Here is a 26420-nt window from a genome sequence, read left to right on the forward strand (position 1 = left end):
TCATGCACTGGGCCTTTAGTCATATATAATCTGTGATTTATGAAAACCATTTTAGATTGGTTCATGTATGATCATAATTTATATAGTTGTTTACTTATTTGTTCACTGATTTGTTCACTAATTCATTTGTTTCTTATAATATGTATCTGTAAGTCAATCATCTAGAATGGAAACTTGATAACAACTAACTATACGCATCTAACAACACTATTTCCCCATTCTATTCCTGAATCTCTCCATTTCATCAATACTGTGTTGCATTTTCACCACAATCTTGCTTTCTTTATATGTATATCTATACAGCTTAATTCCATTAATGTTTTAACACTTTTTAAAAATTTAGTTCTCTAATTTTATAAAAAAGTGTATCATAATACATGCACTTTAAGGACTTAACTGTCACAGTGTTATATTGCTAAGATTTATATGTGCTGTTATGTCATTATTTTTCATTAATTTTGCTTGATGTATATAATGTTCCATTTTGCTAATGTACTATAGGTTATTCACTCTCTTTCTTATGATATTTAGATTATTTCCAGGTCTTATGTAGTTTGAAAAGTGCTACAAGAAAAATGTACCATATGAATATAAATAAGAGTTTTTCTTGGCTATATATCTGGGAAAATGGCTTGGTTTATTTCAGATGATAACACTAATCTATTTCCCAAAGCATTTAAAGCATTTAAAGTCTCACAAGTTATATTAAAATTTAACTCAAAACTATAAAACTATATTTTCTCTAAAACTTGAAACATGACTTAAATAAATATAAATTTATATTTCATACTAAATAGTTTTAAAAAACCTATTGCTTTTTTGTCCTGGATTTCTGATCATTAATAATATTATACATCCTTTCTATGTTTATTAAACATCTATGTTTGCTATTGCAAGAAATGTCAGCTAATGACTTTTACTCACTTTTCATTGCTTATTTTTTAATACATAGAAATTATTTATATATTATAGACACAGATGTATTTATGCCAAATATATTTGATTTCAGGCTTAAATATTCATATTGCCACTAAAAAGCATTTTGTTTTGTCTCTTTGAATGTCAAAATATTGTTCAAGAAAAGAGTGCTCATTTCATTAATATTTTTCTACTCTATAATGTTATCAATGTGTGTTACGAAAGCTTTTATCTTGTAAACAACCAAGCTGAATCCCATCCAAACACTACTCAAGTATACTACTGAAATTCACCTCTAGAAGTAATTAGCAATCCTTATTTCCAAGGAAGGAAGTGGCAGGTTTTATTGGTCCACATATGCCAAATCATAACCAACCAACATCACCTCACTTAATTACAACGTTGACAGAAAACAAACAATTAAATATAAATGAAATCCATTCACTAACTGAACTGTGGTACATTACTATGTAGTTAAAATAATTCATTTTTCGTCATGATTTTGTAGTGTATTACAGGTTTTATTGGCTAAAGTACATGAAAACAACTGTCACATGGAAAATTAGTCACATCAAAATTTACTAAGCTCCCAGATAAATCAAATTATTTTTCTGTTGATATTAAGACTTTATAGAATTACTTCATTATACTATTTTAAATTTCTGTTTATATAGCATCATTAGCACTCTAAATTAAATTATATTTAAATTGATCTTTCATTTTATATCAATTCAAAGTGGCAAATTTTATGGCATAATTTGTAAAAAATTTACCCTGCATTTTTTGCTTTAGGTTTACCTGAAAAGTGAAACTCTTAAACTATTATGGAGCTTTATCACTCAGATTTGTGCTATTTTATCAGAGGCTTCCTTCTACTGTTCTACTTTCCAATTAAACCACACCTCAATTGCAAGCCTCCAAAATTACTTTTTCTGCCTGTGCAAAGGATAAAAAAAATATAAAAATCCTTGCCATGTTTTTAATGGCAATAATAATTTATTTAGTTTATAAATAGCTCATTTAGGCCTCGGTGTCTGGCAAAAACCAAATGGTAATTGTATGAGCTAGGGAAAAAATAGACATATCTCACTAAAAAGAAAATAAAGTTAAATAACTTCCTTTAATTGACTGTTTTAAAAATGGAAGATCATGTTTATAGAAAATTACAAAAAAATGTTACATAGAATTTCTCCATAAGAGTGTATGTATAAAATGGATTTCAATAATAACATTTTAAGAATTAATGGGGCATTGAAATTCTGGCAGAAATTGTCAACTATTTTTTACCCCCATGCTTGTCTATTTTAACCCCTAAATCATTCATCATATTGAGAGCCAAGCTGGGCTACATGAGCAACTAATTCCATGGCCCACTGATCCTATAGGCACCACCTGAAGATCTGCAGGACTGGAAACCATTCCTTTCAAGGTTCTCTCCACCAGGGAATCTCTGGAGTAGAGAATGAGTGGCTGACATTCCAGCTATGATCTATATACCGTATTTTCCGGCGTATAAGACAACCCCCTAATTTTACACTTAAAACATAGGTTTAGGCCTATATTCCCTGTATAAGACTACCACCCCCCACTTCCGAGGCAACACCAGTTCTTTTTGTAATAGACCGCCTCTCTGACTCTGGCCAATCTGAGCAGGCTTTTCACTAGAACACAGTGTAGCCTCGGGTACAGAACATTGGCCAGAGTCAGAGAGGTGGTCTATTAAAAAAAGAACTGGTGTTGCCTCGGAAGTGGGGGGTAGTCTTATACAGCGAATATAGGCCTAAACCTATGTTTTAAGTGTAAAATTAGGGGGTCGTCTTATATGCCGGAAAATACGGTATATAAAAGCCTAAGAGACCAAATGACCAATCAGTTGCTATGATGCGCACTGACCACCAGGGGGCAGATTCTAAATGCAGGAGCTGCCCCCTGGTGGTCAGTGTGCTCCCAGAGCCAACCTCCCGTGGTCTCTCCCCCTGGTGGCTGGCTGGCCAGCCTTCTGTTGTCCCTACCAGGGACCAGCTGGCCCCTGATCAGCCCAGATCACTGGCCAGGCTGAGGGATCCCTGCCTGTTTATGAATTCATGTACTGGGCCTCTAGTTTTAAATAAAAATGCACTTCAAAAGCAATTTAAACATCAGCACTCTATTTTCTTCTTTATGAAATATCTAAGGGATTACATAAGACTTCAGACTGAAAGGAAGACACCTGATATTTGCTTCAATGGTCTGTGCATCCCCTTTAAATATTAGTACAAGAATGAACTTAAGCATCTACAATAAATAAATTATTAACAGTATTCCCACCTTAAGCAGCCTCAAGCAATCTTAACATGTTTGCAAGATAGAAAATGTAATTGAAAGTATATGAGAGAAATACTCACTCTAGTTACCTTTTTACCTTTCCCAGCTGACAACTTCAAAATGCATTCATTTATCTTCTTAAGCTTCCCACTATCTCCCTCAAAGAGAGGTAGCATTTATACTCTAGTCTTTGGTTAGAAACGGTACAACTCTAATTGAGGAGCCTGTGAACACTCTGCCTTTGCAGTGCTCAAACCAACAGCATTTCAGCACATGAGAAAAAATAACAGCTGGTGCAAAGTTCTTAGGGTCTGGCCCAGCAGGGGAAGTAGAAGCAAAAAGTCATGTCAACAACAATAACAATGAAAACATTTTTAAATCTTTGATCTTATGAATAGCCTTGGTACCAAAGGCAAGGCCTGCTGCTCATGACTTAACAACAGGGCAAAAAGAGCAGACAACCTCATTAACACATGCTAGTTCAATGCCAAAGACAGGGAAGTGGGGAAGATAATGCAGGCCTTTGGGAAAGTATTACAGTTAACTTTATAGCATTCTCATTGCATCTATTGCATTAAAATGCTACCAATAAATAAATGAGGTCTTCAACTTTTTTAAAATATTGTCTATTTTTTAAATGGTGTATCTTCACATATGATAGAGTATGTGAACAATATATGATAAATACCTAGGACAAAATGTTATTCTGCTCTTAAATCCTAATCTTTGTTATTTTAGGTATTGTTTTATATATGAAAAGTAAATATGTAGACATGGTATATACTAGTATGTGGCCTTTTATATCAGGATTAAAAGCAAACAAACAATCCCTTTCATTGTGGGTGAGTGTTTAAAATTAATTACAGAGCACTTCAATTCTTTCTTGGCTACTTGAATAGTCTCAAGTATGGAAAAAAAAACTATTTTTGTAGCACACTGTAATATTAATTGTCTTCCATTATTTAATCTGCCATACAATTGAGAAATGACTTCTGTGCCTAAATTACATTATTAAAAATGTTATATTTCCCCACCCACTAGTACTTAAAATTTTTCCATATACCTAAAAGTTAAACATCCCTCCAAAACAAGGTGCATTTGTACTTTTTACATGAAATTTTACCTGATCAACCTTTCCCTTAAAATTATTTGAAGCTTCAGACACCTTTCTGTTTCAAATATTAATTTGCATTCCAAGTCTTTCACCTCTCTGGCTTGCCCACCTGATCTGGCCCCTCTGCTTGAGCACATTTTTCAGATGAACTGCTATCTCCACGTATGCTAGCCTATCTCAGAATTTTCCCACCATCAAAGATTTCTCAGATCTATCAACCTCGCCAGAAATGGGTTTTTCTTTCACCACCACTAAGTTTTTGCTTTTCATTTTTAAAATACATACATTTCAATTAAATTTATAAAGAAAATTGTTTTATGAACAGAAGTAGGTGTGTGCCATTTTTGTCTCTAACTTCTTACTACCCTATAGTCTGTGGAACAGCATTCTCCAAATCATCTGAGACCTTGTTGTGTGTCTCAGGCTTAGAATCTGCCTCCATTGGGGTTGCAGGGGGGCATGGCCAGCCTGTAAACCACCACAGCCCCTTTGCCAGGCTGCTCCATGCCCCAAGGGAACCCCCACCCTGATCCGGGACACCCTTCAAAGAAAACCAGCTGGCCCCCACCCATGCACCAGGCCTCTATCCTATCTAATAAAAGAGTAATATACAAATTGACCATCACTCCAACACACAAGATTGCTTCCCCCATGTGGTAAAAAATGGCTGCCCCAATGTGGACACAAGATGGCCACCACAAGATGGCCAGCAGGGAAGGGCAATTGGGAGGGACCAGGCCTGCAAAGGATGGCAGTTGGGGGCAATCAAGTCTGCAGGGGAGAGCAGTTGAGGGGGACCAGGACTGTAGGGTAGGGCAGTTAGAGGTGACCAGGCCTATACAGGGAAGGGCAGATATGGGCAAACAGACTGGCAAGGGCGCATTAGGCATCAATCAGGCTGGCAGGGAGTGCTTAGGAGGTGATCAGAAGCAGTTAGGGCCAATCAGGAAGGTAGGCAGGTGAGCAGTTGGGAGCTAGCAGTTCTGAATTGTGAAAAGGATGTCCGACTGCCCATTTAGGCCCCATGGGGCAATTGGACATCCCTTGAGGGGTCCCAGATTGGAGAGGATGCAGGCTGGGCTAAAGGACACACCCCCATGCACGAATTTCATGCACTGAGCCTGTAGTGTGTATTTATAAAGTTAATATTTCCTGAGGCCAAATGTATACCATATGTTAGTATATCTAATCATACTAAATGCACAATTTTTATTTAAATGGATATGACATTGTTACTATATTTTCAATATTTATTCCTAAATATTTTGAATAGAAAGAAAACTATACATAGTACAATGAGTTTATTTGTGAGTATACTGTATGTATTAGGCTTAACTGTGAACACCAGGAAATTAACCCACTGTAACTGTATTGTCAGGCTGTCCCATTTGCATTTTCTCCAATTTTTCTAAGATTGTTACATCTCAGTCAAGATTTGTATTCAATATTCTGTTGTTGTTTTAGATTTTTGTGCACCACTTAATTACACACTGCCAATTATACACACTCTGTCAGTGAATACTAACCAATGGATGAAACTGTTTTCAGAAAGCATATTAAAAATTTCAAAGTAAATCTGAGTAGGCATTTTATCTGGGGACCATGTGTCTCACAGACCAGTCATTTCTAACTAAGGATATTGAAGTCAAAGTTACAGCAAATCTACTTTGCAATGTTATCACACATGCCAAACATAATATTGAAATACCAGCAAAATGACTGTTATGCACAATACACTATAATTAACCTTGTGAATTCACTCTTCTTACAGCCCTAACATTTTGTACTTTGGTGAAAGGAACCAAAGTGCTGAAAGCAAATGTGAAATTTGCTAAATGAATTTTTGGAAGCTTAAGTCATTTGACCTTTCCAGTTTAAACAACCTAATACAAGAGTTAGTCATTCTTGGACTTGGGACATTACAAATAAACTGCCGAAAATAATAGTCATCATGTTCTGGGATATCCTGACTGCATTATTATAGTAAATTTTCCTCAAGTGTTAAAATGAATAAAGTAATACTTAGCCCCCTGAAATCACAGGTAAAGCTAAGAATCAATCACCCCTCTGGTGCCCAGTACACACAACCGCGAGGACTCTCAGTTGTTCCTCAAAAGGCACAGGGACTGGAGAAATGTTGCTCTGAGTTTCAGGATTAAAGTTTCTATCATGACTTTCATTTTTTTCCCCCTTAACATACTGATGTACGTATTCCATTGTCAGTGATGTATACATTTCTTACATCAATTTAATATTTCTTCAGAAATGCACAGGAAATTCATTATGATGGATGAATGAGTAATCAGACACCTGGAAGTGATCCCTTGAGCTTATTTCCCCAATATCTAAACAAGACTACCTCCAAAGTGCAGGCTCCATTTTCAGAATTTCCAGGAGAGAGGCTGTCGCTTATTTCTTAAAGGCAATTTGAAACAATTCACTTAATATAAACCACAATTAGAAACTCAAAGTGAGAACTTCTGTCTCTCTAATTGGAAAAAAAGTAGATATGACAACACAAAATAATAATTTGAGTTTTGTACACATACTATTCATAACATACATCAATTATATATTTAACTAAAATCTATTATAATTAGAGCATAATATGCAATGGACCAAATAGCTGAACAGTGGAATGACGACCCAGACAACCTTTGGAGGAAGCCAGGGCTGCGAGGGCCAACCCCTTTGTATGACTTTCGTGCATTGGGCCTCTAGTTTACATATAAAATTGAAGGACTCCTAAATATCAGATCTTCACTAATCTCTCTCTCTTGACCATTTCAAATGAAGTTTACTGTGTAATATGTACATACTCAGTCACTCTTTTGCATTTTGCCTTCAAAACTGCCCTCTGCTTTCCTTCATTTCTATACACACTGTGCCACGCTTATTTCTGCACCTCAGTCTCCCTATGCAATCTTATACAAAGGGATGCATCTAATTGATTTAAGTGTAATTGAGTCTCAGTAATCATGCCTGAGCTTCAAACTTCATGACATTTGCAAAGTAGCTAATTATTTGGCCCTGAATAAGAACTGGTTTTCCAGATACTAAAGAAAAAAAATACTGTCACAACAACATATTCTAAAATATAAAGAATTCAGAACTGCACAGCATGCCCTGCTTTAAAAGAAATAAGCCTGAACCAGGTTAGTCAGACCATCAAAACCAATTACCTAACCATGTATAGTGTTATTTGTTTCTGAAAAACTATTCAATCCCAGATTAGTCCAAGTCTAAATATATAAGAATAGAGTATCTTTCAATTTAGAGTAAAGAAATGGTGTGTTAAATGACAAATTGTGTGCTGTTTAGTTAAATTTCACTTTGTTTGTTTTATCCTTTTACTTGACATATAGAAAATTCTTGGTCCTTTGATGACAGCTAGCTGATTTCCTCACATAACTAGAGCTTTTTTCTTATTGTGATAGAAATCTTACACATCAAGTACTTACTATGTGCCGGGACTTGTGTTGAACATTTTATAAATATTATAGTATCTCACTTTATTCTCTCCACAGTACTACAGAGGAGATGGATCAAGAGTGCTTCGTTCCTTTGCTGGCTCACACAGTGACCAAGATAAAACTCAGAGCCCCCTTTTTTTTTTATACCATTTATCCTGATTAAAGCAATGATGCTTTTAACCATTGTTTTCTATGAAGGAAAATAGTAAAAATATTTAACTACTTCATTCTTTGCCAGAGGGGAGAAAATATAAACATTTTTGAAACCTCAAGGTCATGGTTATGAATATTTCCACTTGCTTTCTGCCCTCTTCAGTCCTGGGGTGCACTCAGGGTTTACTCAAGCAGAGAAAACTGTGGCCCCTTGGAGGCCCCAGGCAAATGTAACATAAACACAACACATGTGTATGTTATCATAGCCTTTCTTGTCCTATACTCAGGCTGCCAATTGTGGTGTTCACCATACTCACTGTATGTACTATTTACAACTTTTTATATATTTCTTCTGTTGGAAAATGAATCCCCCACAAGTCATAACTATGTTTCTTAAGTAAGGTGAACTCTGACTAGTAGCCTTGGGGTGTTGCAATAATCTCCTTACCCCAAATTGTGGCATATCTAGGAGACATATATGACACCCTGGATTGCTAGCTTAACATTCAGCATGGGTATCTCATAATACTATTTTTTTGGGGGGGGGGGGAATGTATCTTCCTTAGAATCTAGACTATCATGAACTAATTTTTTTAAACTAGCATCAGTTTAAGAACATGCTAACTATTAAGCTATAAGAAATACAAAAGTATGTGACTGAATGAGATGTGTAAAATGTTACAATTTGTAGAAAATGTAAATGGTTTCCCTAGTCTACTTTCAAACTCAGTGTACTTTTAGGAAATTGTTGTGATCACACCAAAAGTCTTCAGAGGAAGTGTAGAGTGTCCTAGAGGTTCACAGAAAGTACCCAGTGAGTTTCTTAGATTCAGGATGCACTAGATTATAGAGGCATTTCCCCTTGTCATTACAATCATCTAAGCAATAGCATATAATCATGCCACATAAATGACTAGCAAATGAGCAATAGAAAATAAAATGTAATTACTAAGTTAGAACCCTTTAAACCCTAAAACCTTAAAATAGATATCCCAGAATGGATAATTTCAGCCATGGATAACTTGACAATTTCCAAATACTTTTTCACCTTCAATTTATATTTTTATAAGGAATCCATCAATTTTCAAATTTTATTTATTTTTCTTTTGCTTCAAACTGGGAAAGTAATCTTGCAAATCACATAATACTTTCTTATTTGTGTATAAAAAATTAAGCAACTATTTTTACTGTCTATTTCTGCAACATCTAAAGACTACTTCAAATGTATGGGCTTTATAAGAATATATCTTTATTAAAAACTAAGGGCTATTTCTAGCCTTCTTCCTTCTTCAGAAATTAAGGGAATTGCTTTTCTGTTACTCTTTGTAGCCTTTAATTTTTTTTTTAAAGAAGTTAGGGAATATAAAAGATGAGATTGTGTAAAGCAAACTATGTGCTAACTAGTATAATAGAATTTATTTTATCAATTTATTATTAACTAGAGGCCAGATGCATGAAATTTGTGCAAGAATAGGCCTTCCTTCCCCAGGATGTCAACACCAGCTCCCCTTCAGCACCCAGGACCACGGTTTCCCTTGCAGCCCCTGCTTTGTCTAGACTTTTGGTCTAATTAGCATATTATGCTTTTATTACTATAGATTAAGTATTCCAATAAATATGCCTACTTAAGGTCTCAATATTTTAATTTTCCAGTCAACCAGTAAGTTGATTAACTAAATATTTAAATTTTGCTTCTTTTTATGAAGTTTAATATTAAATAGTTTTTTTATCAAAAAATGTCTGTGCAGAATGGAGAGATGCTATAATTCACAAAATAATACAAGGTTTGGGTATGGCAAATTCCTGTTTAAATACTTCTATCTCCACCGTGGGTGCCTACATTTGAGAAAGTTACCCAAATTTTTCTGTTGTTTCATTTATATGTTATATATTGATTTAATGCATATGTTAATGAAAAAATATTAACAAAGAAATGAGTTGCCAATAAGCACACAAAACTGAATTTATTATGTACAAATTTTGTACGAGATTCTGAAGGGAATCTGCTAATCTTAGAAAGACCACAGTCTGTAGCAATAACACAGCTTGCTAGCTTGCTTTTTATTCACTTTAAAACAATTTAGTACCCATATTTTAGTGCCATATTTAGTTCTTTCCTAATTCTAACTCTTAAATAATTTTCTAGGGTAAGACTTGTAGCAACAAACTTACTCCTGGATGTAAAATATTATAATAATGTGTAAAATCCAAATGTATAAAATTAAGTGACACAATAATTTTATGCTAAAGAATCTTATTAGACCTTTTATGTTGAACGTAGGTGGATATTAAGTCATGTCAAACAAATGTTATCTCACCAACCCTGCTGGGTAAGTCTCAGGTTTATTACTGGACTAAGAATGCACAGAAATCATCCTCTACACATGGAGCTGACAATTCCTCCGCAATGCCTTCCCTTGTCTGGAGTTTACAGCATGAGGTTGGCTACTAGCCAACATGAACAATGTTTAAATTTCTTTATGGCAGCTCAATGAGCTTTCAAACATTCATCTGCTTTACCTACTGTGCTTAATAAAAAGCAAGTCAGTGCATTTTCTCATTTCCTTTTCATCATTAATAAGAGCAACCATCAACCTTAAGAAGGATATAGTCTGCTTTTACTTTTAGCTTCCTTTTCCCAGTAGTTCTGACTGAAGGACTAATATATAGAATGCCATTATCCCACCCATCATCCTTACACAGTTTTGGACATAAAGCAGTATATATCTTGTCACTAAAATATAACTACTGTAAACAGCAAAAACTCTAAAGAATTACTTCTGTTCATGACAAGATTTTAAAGGGAGTTTTACTATATTAATTAAATAGTTGCTTTATGTAAGCCTTTTTATATTCTGGAAAGCTTAAAAGGCTAAGAAATTTCTAATAGAAACACAAAAATTTGTAATCTGTAACACCAGTATTATTGACAAAGAAAAAATAGTTTCATTAATTATCCTCATATAAAACAACTTGATTAGTAACTTAGAAAATATGTACATTTTAAACCATATTTATTTGGTTTAAAAAGTGTACTAAAAAGTGTACAGACTTATTAATATGTTTTCCCTCCAAAATTTAAAACATATGCATATTATTGCTATTAACTTATTTTGTATACTGCCTCGCTTTAAAAGGAGCAGGAAATGTAAAAACATGTGCTGCACTCAACAGCATCTGAAGTTATTTGATATTTTATTCCTTATTTCAATCTTCTTAAATTGTTTTAAGAAATAAAGATATTTTTATAGTTGGCATACAATCTTATATTGCTTTTATTAGTTTCAGGCAAACAATATTGTGATTGGACATTTTTATACCTTATAATGTTATTACCCCAGTAATTCAAGTAATTATCTCTCATTGTATAAATGCATCATAATATTATTGACTATATTCCCTTTCCCCTTTTCACCAAAATAATCAATCTAAATTTATATCAGGAGAAACTAAATAAAGAAAAATAAATAAAATCCAAAGTAAATAGAAGGAAGGAATTAATAAATTAATAAATAAACATTTTAGTGCATTTATAAATACACATATTACTTATTAAATAATTAAATATGTATATCTAAACTAATAAAATTAGAGGCGGACTCAGATCCACATGGCCAGAAAATAAAGGTCAGAGAAACCCTGTTAAAACGCTCTGTGTTAGTTTTACGTAAACCTATCCTGAAAAAGAGGGAAGTGTTATATAAATGAATATGAAGTTATTGTCTTTTTGAAAAACTAGTGCCAATCTTTTTATCTCATACTAATAACCAAATTTGCCAGCTAGCCCTTAGGCAGCAAGAACTTGCAAATATTCACATTATAGTGACTTGCAAAAGCATCATTAAAGGAAAAATACAGGAGGATTGAGTTTCAGAATTAGAGACCCTAATTTACATCCTGGTATTGTGAAACATGGCAAATTAATACTCTCTTAGCCCTGCCCTGGTAGATTATGGCCTTTAATATTTACCTGAAAAGGGTTTTGTTGAGGGTAAAGTGGTATGTTAATCACTGGGTACAGACTAGCCAATCAATAATAAATGGCACTTCAAATGTATTTATGATTTATCATACTTGATACAGAACACATGCCATTTAAGATGGAATAAATTACTATAAAATATTTTAAATGTGAACAATAGAGCAAAAAGGGATTATAAAGCGAAAAATGAAATTGTAAGTTTCACATCAAAAAGGTATGTTGCACGGGCATACCTGCTGGTTGGATGTAGGAAGATACATAATTCTGTGAACTTTTATGGGGAAAGGACAGCCCTGAGCTGCAGGGGCTATTTCGGAAAGCACAGGCTGTGGGCCTCGGTTCCCTTCTGCACCAGAGAGGCTAGGTTAGTGCTGGCCACATACAGGTGCTCTGTGCTCAAAGTTCAGTTTCAAAAAGTTCAGTTTCATGACTCACTTACTGATATCAGACAATTGTCCAAATCCTCTGAGTCTCTATTTTCCTCTCATGGGAAATCGGGACATGAAGGCACCTTCCTCATAGGTCCTCGGGAGGGTTAAATGAGCTGCCAGGCTCAGTTACACGTCAGAGGACAGAAATGCTATTTTTAAAAGAAACAGCTGATGTTGAGGTGCTGCTCTAATTTTCAAAGAAGAAACAGACATAGAACTAGAAGCGTGGGCATTTTTATACAAAGACTATTAATACAATATGTCGTGTAATATAACTGCATCTACCTGTTATCTTTGCATTAATATCACATTACAGAAAAAAAAGAGTCAAATGTCAGATTTGATCTCATGTCAGCACTTCAGAGTACCCTAAAAGGGAACTAACTCCATAGCAGCTGTTCGAACCCTTTGCATAAGGAAACACCCTCAATCTCCCAATGCTTTCTCATTGATGTCTCTTTTATTACTCTCTCCACATTGTCTATTCTTGCGCTATGACATTTAAGCCACTGAGTGCCAATCACTTTGTCCAGCTCTTTTCAGGTAATACTCTTTCTCTCTTTTTAAAATAGGCTTCAAACACCCAGCCTCAGGTTAATATACCTAATCTCTCTATTCTTTAGTCCAGATAAGGAATTTTAGTTTGTTTGTTGTTGTTTTTCTGTTTGTTTGTTTGCTTGCTGTTTTTGCAAATGTGCCACTTTCTACTGATTTAAATACTTGATAGGACATCATTTGCCTTCAAAAGTTATAGAAATTCCCAAGTAAGCCCCAGAAGGAATGAGTACTCAAGTATACTCATGAGATGCTTGAGCAAGGGTTCCAGATTGACCTTTTAGCCTAAATTTATATCTCTTCCAAGGAAGGGGTGATTCTAAGGCCTTGGACAGGTAGTTCTGTTGGTAAAAGCATCCTCCCAATATTCCAAGGTCGTGGGTTCAATCCCTGGTCAGGGCACATACAAGAATCAACCAATGAATGTACAAATAAGTAAAACAACAAATTGATGTTTTCTCCTCTCACAAATCAAACAATAAACAAATACAATTTTTTTTTTTTTAAGAAAGTGTGATGTTAGATCCGAGTTTCTTCATCTTGACATTATTGGCAGGTTACACTGGCCACTTTTCTGTTGTGGAGGCTGCCCTGTGCACTGCAGCACAGTCAGGGACAGCTCTGGTCTCTACACCTTGTTTGCCAGTAGCAAACCCCTCTTTCAGTGGCTACAGCAAAAATTTCCTCAGACATTGCCAAATATGCCTTGGGGGCAATCTTGCCAGGGATTACTCTAGGCTTTACAATTCCATGGGTGGCACACTGAAAGCATTTGCATTTGCATTAGCATTATTGATATTTACACTAACACTAAGTTCCTTGAGGGCAGGGAACTTTTTCTATCTTGTTCAGTGGATACTTAGTATAGCAGACACTCATTAGATTTTTGTTTCCAACAATGAACAGTGATGGAGTATATAACTGCATAGAGATTGAAAACTCCTTTTATCACATTTTAAAAGCACTTTTTCCTTAAGAATATTGTGCTTGCTTTTATTTAACATAAATTCAGTTCATGTCACCTTTAGAATATAAGACAATTGGGAGCAAGTATTGTACTCTCCTTCTCCCCAGTTCAACATATTAATCAATTCTGTACATCATAAAATTTTTACACACGCTGATTGATAGATTGAAATATCTCATCTTCAGTATAGCAGCACTATTAAGACAGGAGATGGATCCAAGTCTCTGAAATACAGATAAATACCAGAAAAGCAAACATGTTCCTTTCCAACCAATTACGTATACAGATTTGATTCTGAGTTTCATAAAACTTTACATGTTCTTTATGCACGAATTCAAGAACGGTATCCCCTCATCCCATAGCATACATGCTTTGTCTTGTTGAAAGTGAGATTTCATATCAAAAAGCAACAGCTGTTTTCAATTACAGCACCCGTGTTTAACATTTGCAGCATTGTAACTGACCACTGAAGAGAGAATTCAGGAATATTTACATTCAGTTCTTTTGCTATTAGAAATCATTCTTACTTCTTATTTGTCTGCTTAAAATACAAAAATCTGAGGCTGATTATATGAGGTTTATGACTTTTCTGGTCTTGAGTCACCCTTGGGGTCCCTGGGTCTCCCTCCTTTCACAGAAAAACTCTGTGATTAGAAATTCACATCGTGATCATGTTTCTAAAGGACAGTCAACAGCTACACATCTCAGAAGGCTATCAGAACACTAAATCACAAAGGGACGAAAGTGTGTGATACCCGTAGTTTTTACTCTCATAAATTCTGTTCCCAAAAGGAGGCATCCTTAAGTGGCCACAGAGTTATCTGCCAGCAAGATGCTTGTCCACAGCCTGGAGGATGAGAAGCGACAGCAGCAGGTCATACATGAAGTTTTTCCAGTTAGGATTCTTTTCAAATGGCTCTTACTTTAAGAGCACTTTCATAAAATATTATCAAAACTTATACTTCTCTCTGCAATTGTTTTCCATTAAAGTTTAGTGCCAGCTGTCAAAGCTGTAACGTAAACCCTTATTAGCTCTTATAAGTCCTACTCTGGAACTAATAAGAGATTGTCAAACTCCAAACACAGACCTAAGTGGGGCCAGAAAACACAGGAAAGAAGGTGGAAAGTATTTGATGAAGCTGTACTGGCAAAGCAATCACTCTGAAACTTTTACCAATGCATTTCACAGAATCTAAGAATCTCAGGAGGGGGGAAAGATCTAGTTCTCAGTTTATTTTGCAAAGGGTTTGATTTCTCCTCCTCTGAGAGGGCACAGCTAACACAATAAGATGAATAATTGAAAATTTTAATAAAATATCAATAACCTCTTCAGAATTGTTACTATATTCTGAAAAAAATTATATTGCATTCTCTAAATTTTAAAATATAGAAGTTTTCTAAGATCTCAATAGCTAGAAAGAAAAAAAGGTATAGCTTGAAAAATCAAAGATGAATAATACTATTTACAAAAGCCATATATTATATGATATTTAAGGTTTTTAAAAATGTGTTTAATGAAATGGCATGCAGCAAAGCAGAACAATAAATGACTGTCCACATAAACCCCAAAGTAGTCAAAGTTAAAGAAATAAAAATTGAAATGAAATTTTAAGACTTCCTGTAGAGTCTTACTAGACTTGACAGTAATTTATGATGACAGATCCATGAGTTATAGGATAAGGTGTTATTTATTAAGATGTCAAAGTCAGTATACTTTTTATATATTCAAAATAACCAATATCCCTTCTCTCACAAAAAAATGTGTTTTGTTTTTTTTATTTTAATCACTTTTCAGGTTAGTTTACATTAATAGATCCTTAGTAAGTGGTATACAGAACAATGTCTGGACTACCTTTGAAAATGAGGTTGAAAACGAAATGACAAATAATACTTCTTTTGAGTAAAATCAGAACTATTTTTCTTTCTGGAATTGGAAGCCATCCCCCCCCCCCCCCACACACACACACACCCCTCATGTCTTAAATTAGCTCAGTGAATTCTGTCCTGGAGAGCTTGATTCATATTTTGCCACAGACAGACCCTTAAACAAATAAATGATTCAAGGGGCAAATTATTTGTGTTTTCTAAAGACTATACATTCGGCATGTAGGGGTTACCTAAATTATTATTTAGACCAAACCAGGAAAAGCCTCTAAAAGTTCATACAACATATTAATGTAGAAAAACGAACTTTGTATCTCAAAAGCAGATACCCTACAGCTATTTGATAAGGGCTGACTGTGAACTAGGTTATAAGCTTAGGAAAATACCTTAAGACCGACCTATAAAATGGTCTTCTGGGTTATGATAAAGGCTAGTAAAATACTTCTTAAAGAGAAAATGTCAGACTGTTTCCCCTTCTTTGAACAACAGATTAATAAGATTATATAACTAAATTGACCCATACAAGGTACAAGAATGCTATTTTACTAAAACACTGTAATTCTTATTTAGCTGTAATTCTGTGTTAGAATGTTACTAACATTTATAAAACTGACTGTGATTTTTAAGGTCTTTTATGGTAGTTCATTGCTGATCATTTAACTTGTTCTTATTCATTAGAAGGTATTTAAATGGTTGGGTAGGAATTTGTTCTACTCTCTAAATTTAAGGACAGGCATATCTCTCCTAAATATGTTTGCAATTAAATTGTCTCTGCCTGCTCAAAATAGTCTGATTTTTAGTATACATAGAGCAAAGAATTCACATTTCTTCCTAGTATCTTAAAGATGCAAATCCATGGTTCACATTTATACTGTTTGTTTTTATATGGATTCAAAGATAAACTACATAGTTAAACAAGTCACAAACAAAATATGCTCCCTTATTTTTCCTCTCTTTTTCATATTTGAAACAAGTTTTTAATTACTGTTTAGACAGTTCACCCACATAATTTGATTGAAAGTTTCCAGTTATATCACATAGTAAATCATGCGAGCACATTTGACTTTTACTTCATACAATTTATATTGTTTTTCCTGCTGCCTTTTCTACTATTTGGGTGATTCTCAATTATGTGTAATAAATACCTGAAATAAGTCAAATAGATATAGTTAGCACTACACAGAGTTAAGTAAAATGGCTAGATAAATATTATACCTATGGATTACTTATTTTTATTTTTGATTCACATAATTTCTGCAAGGTAAGAATATTATTTATTGTTATATCTTCTCCAACTCTGTAATCAAATCTTTTTTTTTACAATGAATGTTAGAACAGATCACAGTATGAAATAATTCGAGATTTAATGTTATTGAAATGTAGCATTTTTTTTTATTTTGCTACTGTTTGCTTGTTTTCTAAACTATATTTTCTTAAATCGCTAAAACTTGAGTATCTTTCTAGTTATACACTATAAAACTCTCCATGTAAAAACTCAAGGCTGCGTTTGAAAAACCATTGGAAAGACCCATGCTAGAAACAATAAGCCACTGAGACATATGCCAGATGGGAAAAATCAAGAACTGTTTAAAAGAAGGAGGAGAAATATAAAAGCTAAACATAAGAGAACAGAGGAAATATCCTCTATGATTGAATAGGTTAGAGGTTTAATGGAACTAAAAATGGAATATCCTGGGGTGTGGAGAGGGGTGAGATGGGAGGAAGAATCCTGTTGGAAAGTAGGTGGATAGCCAATGATGAAATCATAAATACATAATCATAAAAATTCATTGTAAGATATTTTCTCTCCCTCAAGATATATCTATAAAGTCTAAGGTTTAAGGTAACATACAGACAATTAAAATAGCGCCGTATCTATAATAAGTGTTTTAATACAAATTAAAACAAAAAAGCAGGAAAGGCAATATATTCAATAATGCTGATGACAGATAATAACAATAAGGTTCAAATACCTTTCATCCAGTGCTAGGTAGTCTACACTGGGATAAGCAACACATTGGTTGGCAATTCTAAAGGGTAAAATTTGTGGGTGAAAAAAACCGAGGCTTAAACTGGTTAGCCATACAATTGATCAGTAGAATTTTTGGAATTCTTGAGCTCAAGCATTAAGACACTACGCAGCAGGAGAGTTTTGTTAAATAGAACAACAAAATAAAAACTGAAATTTGTGAACAAACTTGGCGAATTTCTGCATTATGTTAATGTTGCCATAACTTATTATCTAAATTGGTGAGAAGAGAGAAACTTGTATGAATCAGAGGCTTTATAGTTATTAGTAAGCTGCCATAATGTATCTGTTTAATTCATTTGAAAGTTATTTAGATTATTGCTTAAAAGTGGCATATTTTTTATTAAACTAAATTGATTTGAAAAGTCATGGCTGTGTAATGTTAAAGGCAGAGTGGGAATGAAGTACTGTTGTTTTAAGCTAAGGGAAAACAAATAAAATTTTTGTAATTCAAGGTAAAAGACTTGATTATTACAGTGCAGTTATTAAAAGATGAATCCATTCATTAAGAACTAAATGTATAAAATTAAGGGAGAAAATTCAGCATCTTCATAAACAGATATTCTCACTATAGGTTTTAAACCAGTGTTAATTCATTTTTGTAAGTCAGAAAAATAATATCATAAATTTATAAAAGAAAAAGTATTCTCTCAGGCATATGAAATGTTATTATTCTACTTCATCTATTCATCACTATAATGATAATTCAGATAACTTCTAATATTTAATTGTTGCAACTGTATGTGATCTAACAAATGCATTTGTTTCAAATTACAAACATGGACATCTCCATGTTCAAGTCTTTCTAAAAGGTCTTATGAATTCAAAGATAACTAATATATAGCATGTTCTCTCCAGAACTTACATTGTAAGAATACATAGTTGGCATAGAAGTTCCCTAGTATTTATTCACTCAGTAATTGTCTAATTGAGAACTTACTTGTATTCTACCAGGTTCTAAGCACAATGTTCCAACAAAAGACGAGAAACTTCCTGTCTGAAAACTGAAAAGAAGTGCTTCTGAATTCATTGCAATAAAAGAACACCTTGCACTGAAGAAGGTGCACACAGACTCAGTAGGTGCTAAGAAATTTCTACTGAGATGTTTCATTTTCTCCAGCTCCTCTGTCAAAGCAAGCAGAACCCTTCTGTTGTGGAAACCTTGACAGCTCCTTAAAGACAGTTTCTGAATTGACAGAGAAGCAAGAGGAGAGTAAGAGTTGGTATTGTTAAATCTTAGGTGAAACAAACATAATTACAAATAATTCCCAACAAGTCTCCATGCCTTGATATATCACATCAAACACACTTTTCTATAAAGCTGCTAATGTACAAGAACAAGGAAGAAAGTTAACATTCCACGACGAATGCACAGAGATAAAACACAGAGCAACAGATTCTTCAGTGACATTAATAAGGTACTTGGTACATTAAGTCTAAACAAAGTTTGTAGGAGCAGGAATATTTATAGTAACCTCCTGGTATCTGCCTCAAATGTAATTAATTGACTATATAAAAAGCCATTAGCATTCTCATTTCTTCTCTTCAAACTGAATCAAAGCAGATAATAGAATTCATTAGCCAAGATAAAAAATAATAAGGATCATGAGGTCCCCTTGGAATTAATGTGAAATTTTCCCAAACCTCCAACCTTAAAAAATGAAAAGAGTTATGATGAAATGTAAAAAGTATGATGGATTTCCTAAATGAAATAAATCACATAAAACATGATAGTCAATCAATGAAAGCAAATAACAGATGATTTAGGTTTATATTCTTAACTTTTAATGCTATATTTCTAAAGGATGTTTATTGACATCTTATAAAAACAACTCAGCCTGAAATTTGACTATTTTCTCAACATCCAGAAAGTTTGCCTAGATCCCAGAAACATGACCTAAATGAGGTTTAAGCCACACACACAGTAAATTAAGAGATACCACAATTTCATACTCTATCATTAAGTTGAGAAATGACTTTTTAAAACAAAAACCATATTTTAAAATTATATATTAAAGAAAGTGCTTCTTGCACTCTCAAACCAAGTCTGATGCATGACCTCTTGCTTTTCTTACTAATCTTTACATTACCCTGTTATAAGTTTAAGCTTGTGTAATTTTTTAATGTGCATTTCTACCTTACCAAATTTATCATAATTAGTACCTTTTACTCTCTTAGAGCTGCCTTTTTCAGTATTTTGAGTTTGCTCAGCACACAATTCCTGAATGATTCTTTACCAATATGCCTTTCATTGCCCCCTCATTTTCTTTCTCCAACCAATCCTTGAAAGAGAAAACTGCATTTTCTACTCCTACTTTCTCGTGTTTCTTAGGTAGCAAAGAAAAGAGACCAGCAACATAAAGCATTTATTGCAGAAAATGTTAATTTCCCATCACTCATGTCCTTCTTTATCAATATCTCCTTCCTTAACAATACTAATACCTCTGTTTCAGTCTATTAACTTAATTTTGTTTAGTATTATAATTCAGTTAAAAATCTGTTCCTTTTGAGACAAAGACCAAAACATTTTACATTTAAGACATATATTCACTTAATATGTGCACACACACACACACACACACACACACACTCATATTTTTAAACAATCAAACTAATTTAGCAGTCATAATGTTCATCTTCTTTTTCTTAAGTCTAATAGAATTTAGCCCATATTAGAAGTTTAATAAGTGTTCAATAACTGAATAAATGATTAAAGGATACTTTCATCTTCTTTTTCTCATTTAAACTTTTTATTTTTTATTTAATTTATTTCTGTTACATTGGTTAAAAAATTATATAGGTTTAACATGTACAATTCTATAACACATTATCTGTTTATTGTATTAGTGTTTACCACACCATATCAAGTCTCCTACTGTCACCATTTGTCACCCTTAATCTTCTTTCCCTTTCCCCCCTGGAAATCACCGTACTGTTGCCTGTGTCTATGAGTGGGGTTTTTTTGTTTGTATGTTTGCTTAATCCTTTCACCTTTTTCACTCAGTCCCATACCCCCCTCTCCTCTGACAGCTGTCTGTCCGCTGTTTTTTTCTATGAGTCTGTTTCTATTTTGTTGCTTTGTTTGTTTTGTTCATTAGATTGACCTCAGACCTGTCAGAATGTCTATCATCAATAAATCAACAAACAAGTGCTGGCAAGTATATGGAGAAAAGGGAACCCTCTTTCATTGTTGATGGCAATTCAGATTGGTATAGTCACTATGGAAAAAAGTATGGAGTTTCCTCAAAAAATTAAAGATGGAATCACCTTATGACTCAGCAATTCCATTTTTTGTTATATATACAAAGAAACCTGAAACACTAATTCGAAAGAATATATACACCCCCATGTTTATTGCAGCACTATTTGCAATAGCCAAGATGGAAAGGAGCCTACAAGTGGCCATCAGATGAGTGGATAAAAAAGCTACAGTAGGAATAGACAATGGATACTACTTAGTCATAAATAAATAAATAAATAAATAAATAAATAAATCAAAGGAAATCTTACTTTTGGCGACAGAATGGATGGATCTGGAGAGTATTATGCTAAGTGAAATAAGCCAGCCAGAGAAAGTCAAATACCATATGATTTTACTTTTTCTCATTTTAGGAATAATAGTGCTACTGTGAAAGTTTGCATTATGTATGAGAGTAGATAACACCTTGGATAGTACTGTAGTCTTATACAAAGACAATTTTGGTTTTTCTTATAGCTGAATGATGATGAGGTTTTTTTAATACAAAATATTTTATCAATATAATTTTCCAATCAAATAGAGATTTTCATGTTTTTATAATTGAATAAGTGTTCCAACAACTGTCAAGAGATAATTCAAAATATTTCATTTGATGTCATAATATAACCATGTTATGAAATGTAAACCCTTTCTCTATAAGGCCTTCCTATGGAACAACCAGAATTTTACTGGAATTTTCCACATTTTGATATAATAACTCAATAGACAAATTATAAAACTCAACTTCTGAAATGTATAAGCTGTGTAAGGTCATTAGCTCTTTCTCTTTACACCAAAATTTTCTGAACGCAATAGTAAAGAGTCCAAAATCTCAAAGCAAAGGCTACTCATTATAAATGAACAATTCCCATTAACAATTTTGAAATACTGAAAATGAGTATCTTCTTCCCCTATTTACCAAAGCACCTCTATACCCCCGGGAGATTTATTGGTCTGTCTTGCACTAAAATTATCTACTTATGTATCTGTCTTTCATACTAGATTGTGAGCTCCTAGAAGGTAGATAAAATGACTTACTTGTCCATGTTTCCCCTATGCCTGGAACATTATTAATTTGTATTAATAGATTGTCAAAAACCCTTCTTGAGTTAAATCTGGCAGACATTTTATGCACATCTAAATTGCATGCCAATCCACATAACCAGATTTTACTAAATTAGGCTAAACCTCATCTTCTGACAACATGGCATTTGGCTAGCAATTCTTCCTTCTTAAAAATCTAGAAACAGAAAAATCTGGGAAATATACTGAAATAGATAAACCTTGTATTAACAGATTCTTAGTTACTTTGTGCCAGCTTTCTGTGGCCCCACTCATCCTTCTTCAATATACAGAACTGTAACTCCAGTGGAATTCATGTCCTGAGGGTTTCCTAGTTTCTGTCACCACTCGACTGAATCATAGGGAAGCTTGTGGGTTGAGGTTAGTTCTGCAGACCCTGGGATCAGACTGCCTAGTTTCAGATCTCAACTCTCATACTCACTTATTAAAGAACTGAAGGCAAGACATTTAAACTATCAAACTTTGTTCTCATTTTAAAATGGAGGTAATAATAGGTTATGTCAAAGGGAAATGAAATAACTCATAAATATTATTTAACAAGTCAGCACAGTGTGTGGCATCTCCTGAGTGCTTAATTAATGTTTAAAAATTCTTTGAATTGTTACTACAGTGCTTGGAATGAAGTAGGTCCTCAATAAAAGTTGTTGAAATAAAGTGAAGGAGTCTCATTTTCTTCTGCTTTAGTCAATTAAAAGCCTATGATTACTTTTCAAAAGAGTGACATATTTTTTTGTAAACAGAAAACAACAAAATAAACAACTAATGAAACACTATTTTGTCATGTTTACCTTTTTGAAGCATTACCATGTTTCTGTGTGCCTGAAGTACTTGTGATCAAACACTGATTTGTGAGAGTCATAGCAAGCTATTCTGACCAGCCTACAATTTTATTAAAAACCCACAATAAAATTAAAAATTAAGAAATGAAACCATAACAAACACCAGTACCATAACTGACAACAATAGCAAAATTACAAGCCTCAAGCCAGGCTGAATTACACTATTACAGAATCAAGGTGTTGAGAACTTGATAAATTCGCAAATGTCAACAAATAATTCTGAGACTATGCTCCACCTTCAAATCACATGACTAAAAAATCATCCCTTTTTAAATTCCAATCACATCCCATTTCACTATCTCCACTTATACTAAAATTATTGCTATTACTTTATCTCCAATATATATATATTCTTAGAATAGTTTGTATTTAAGCATATATATATATATATATATATATATATATATCTTAATATATATACATATATCTTATTCTAAAACTAGTATTTTTGAACGTTGATAAAGCATTTCTATATCAAATAGGTGCTGTGATGTCCTTTAATATAATAAAGTACACAATCCAAAGAGGTAAAACAGACATCAATGTGTTCTCTAGGAGTAATTTGACATGGAGCATCACTGAATAGCATAGTAGTTACTTTATAAAAGTGGTTCAGTAATTAAGATGCAGTTAGTAAAATAATAGCAATTCTAAATTTATTGTGAATTTTTTGAATACCATTTAACATTACTCTTAAAAAAAATCCTTCTGATGTTTGTCTTCAAGTCAGCATGTGCAATGAGCTGATAATTTGAATCCTTTATGTCTATTATCACTTTTATGTGATTCTCTTTATCTCACTGATACTTACTTTTCTATTTCTTATAACTCTGATGAGATATAAAGCATTATGTAAAATTATTTAAAATTCAAACATCTAATGATTAGACTTCTTGCTGAATGAAATACTTTATGAGATATTTTTGTTTAAATTAATACATATTATTAAAATGGAGACACATGATTCCTCTCCAGGTATGAGTATCAGAGACTGGTTCCACAGGGATGAAATTAGAGAGGGTGGATAATATTTAATTCCTCTTCAGCTAAGTTTTAATCATTTCATTTAAAATTAATCTCACAAACATCATATACACAGATAATACTGAAAATAAAACATAATTCAAGTGGATAATGAAGCTATTTAGTATTCCCTCTACTTATGTATATAAGTAAGTAGTAGCTAGGATGTTGTTTCAATTTTAGAACTTTCAAAACTATACTTAGTAACAATATTCTAAAGGTGATTGCCAAGGATATAAATAAAACCAAGAAGTATGAGGCTAGCGTGTACCATTTGTTTTCATTAATTTTTTTTCTATAAACTATATCTCTAGTCAAAAGCAAAATGCTATATTCCGTTCAGATTGTTATAAAGGTAAATTTATATATAAAGCATAATAAATTCTCCCCTGTGGACTTGAGGTTTACTGAATGGCCTTACGCATAATAGCAAACTGAACTTCTTTGGCATAGTGTAATAGCAAACAAAAGTATTAAAACAGATTAGATTCTACAGACTAGGTACTTAAGTACTCCTATGCATTTATACATTTAAAATTTTAATGTATAAGAAAAGACTAGTTTAATAGCAATATAACACATTCTACTATGAGATAGAAAAGCACAAACCTAGTCAACACACTTTAACTCTGTTAGAATTAGTTTACCTGCCCGAGTGTCAATGATGTTTCTTCTCTCAACATGAAAATGACAGAGGATTATTTTTTCTTAGAGTTACATTTCCATAGTCATTAAATAGCAGGGAAAACTTAAAAATAGCAGAAGTTACACCTCTAGTGGGGTACATGCCAGCACCACATACTCAAACTTGTTAATATTTCTAAAATAAACTTTGAATCAACACATCAAGTAGGATAAACTTAGTCTATAAATAGACTCTTTTCTGTTTAAGGCATGTTTGGCTGCCAAGTGAGTATAGGTTAAATTAATTTGTCTCAATTACTCTACGATAAACTCGAAGGTGAGAAATACCACTTTGAGGAAAATTAGGGAGGACTTACCTTGGCACATAAAACCCCTTTCTTCATAACCAGCATTGCATGAGCACTTGCCAATGGGTACAAGCCATTCCCCTTCTGTGCTGCAGTACATCCTAGGGGGATCATCCTCCTTGGAATTGTTAACACAAGAACCCCTGACCTCCACCAGGGACTGAGAATCCATCGGTACTGTGTCTGGAAACATGGCCAGATTCTTCACTATGAATGGGCACTTTTTGAAGTACACTCTCACAGACACCAAGGCAACACAAGCTCCAACATCTTGAAAAGCCAAATAAAATCCTTTTTTGTTGACAGGACCCACTTCTCTAACTTCAGTGTTGAGTTTAAGGATACGGTCCCCAAGGTCCATTTGCGTGAAACTTTCATCGGCCGCAATGGTGTCAATCTTTGTAAACTGGTGCTCTCGGAACTTGACCCCGTGATCATCGTCAGACTCCATGTAGTACAGGTTGAAAGTCTCCTTGCAAGTCCCCAAAACTAATGGGATGCTATTACAGTCTCGTAGAGTGAACTTGAGCTCCACATAGACCTTCTGAGCTGAGTTCCTGGGGACCCAGTTGGTCCTCAGCCAATTATTTTGACTATGTTCCATTACATTGCACACCTGGTAAGTCCTGATGGGTGTGTAATGCTCATCAACACCACTGATTTCTTCCCACTGAAGAATCAAAGGAGAAAAAAAAAAAGAGGCACTTAATAAGTTAAGAAAAATGAATAAATAAGATGAGGGTGTCACAAAACATCAAAATAAATAAGCTGAAACTTTAGTGTTACTCATTAAAGGTCATGATGTAGAGAAATACTATAACATTCTTGATTTTTTTTAAAGGTTCTCTGAATTCACTGACACAGAGTACTTTCCACTTTTGATGAATACTTGTGAATTGCATTGAAGTTTGTGGGACATTTAGGGAAAACGTTGCTTAGCATTTAATTAGACCACAAAATATTCTAGCATTAAAACCTCAACTCAGTCAGACCAGTATGGCTCAGTGGTTGAACATCCACTTATGCACCAGAAGGTCACTGTTCAATTCCTGGCCAGTCCATATGCCTGGGTTGCCAGCTGGATTCCCAGTGTGGGGTATGCAAGAGGCAGCCAATCAATGATTCTTTCTCTTCATTGATGTTTTTATCTCTCTCTCCCTCTCCCTTCCTCTCTGAAATCAATAAAAATATGTTAAAACAAGCAAAACACTTAACTCAGGCATCTTCACTATAAAACGATTTTATTGTATATTTTTGGATATTTTTGTTTGTTTGTTATTAAAAACTAGTGTCCTGGTGCACGAAATTTGTGCATAGGGGAGGGGGTGTTCCTCAGTTTGGCCTGCACCCTCTCCAATCTAGGATCCCTCGAAGGATGTCCTACTGCTGGTTTACAGGGATTGGGCCTAAACCAGCAGTCAGACATCTCTCTCAC

At 33.9% G+C, this 26420-nt stretch overlaps 1 protein-coding gene across 2 annotated transcripts in view; it reads right to left on the reverse strand.

Moving 5' to 3' along the window:
- The window catches only part of EPHA3 (EPH receptor A3), a 340054-nt gene that overhangs the window by 213145 nt on the left and 100489 nt on the right, over window positions 1–26420 (reverse strand). For both annotated transcript variants that reach the window (XM_084875452.1, XM_084875451.1), the window contains exon 3: window positions 24995–25655. In XM_084875452.1, the coding sequence (XP_084731578.1) occupies window positions 24995–25655 (661 nt within the window). The remainder of the gene's footprint in view (window positions 1–24994; window positions 25656–26420) is intronic.

Source organism: Pipistrellus hanaki, assembly GCF_964339955.1.
Source record: "Pipistrellus hanaki genome assembly, chromosome: 2".
NCBI lineage: Eukaryota > Metazoa > Chordata > Mammalia > Chiroptera > Vespertilionidae > Pipistrellus > Pipistrellus hanaki.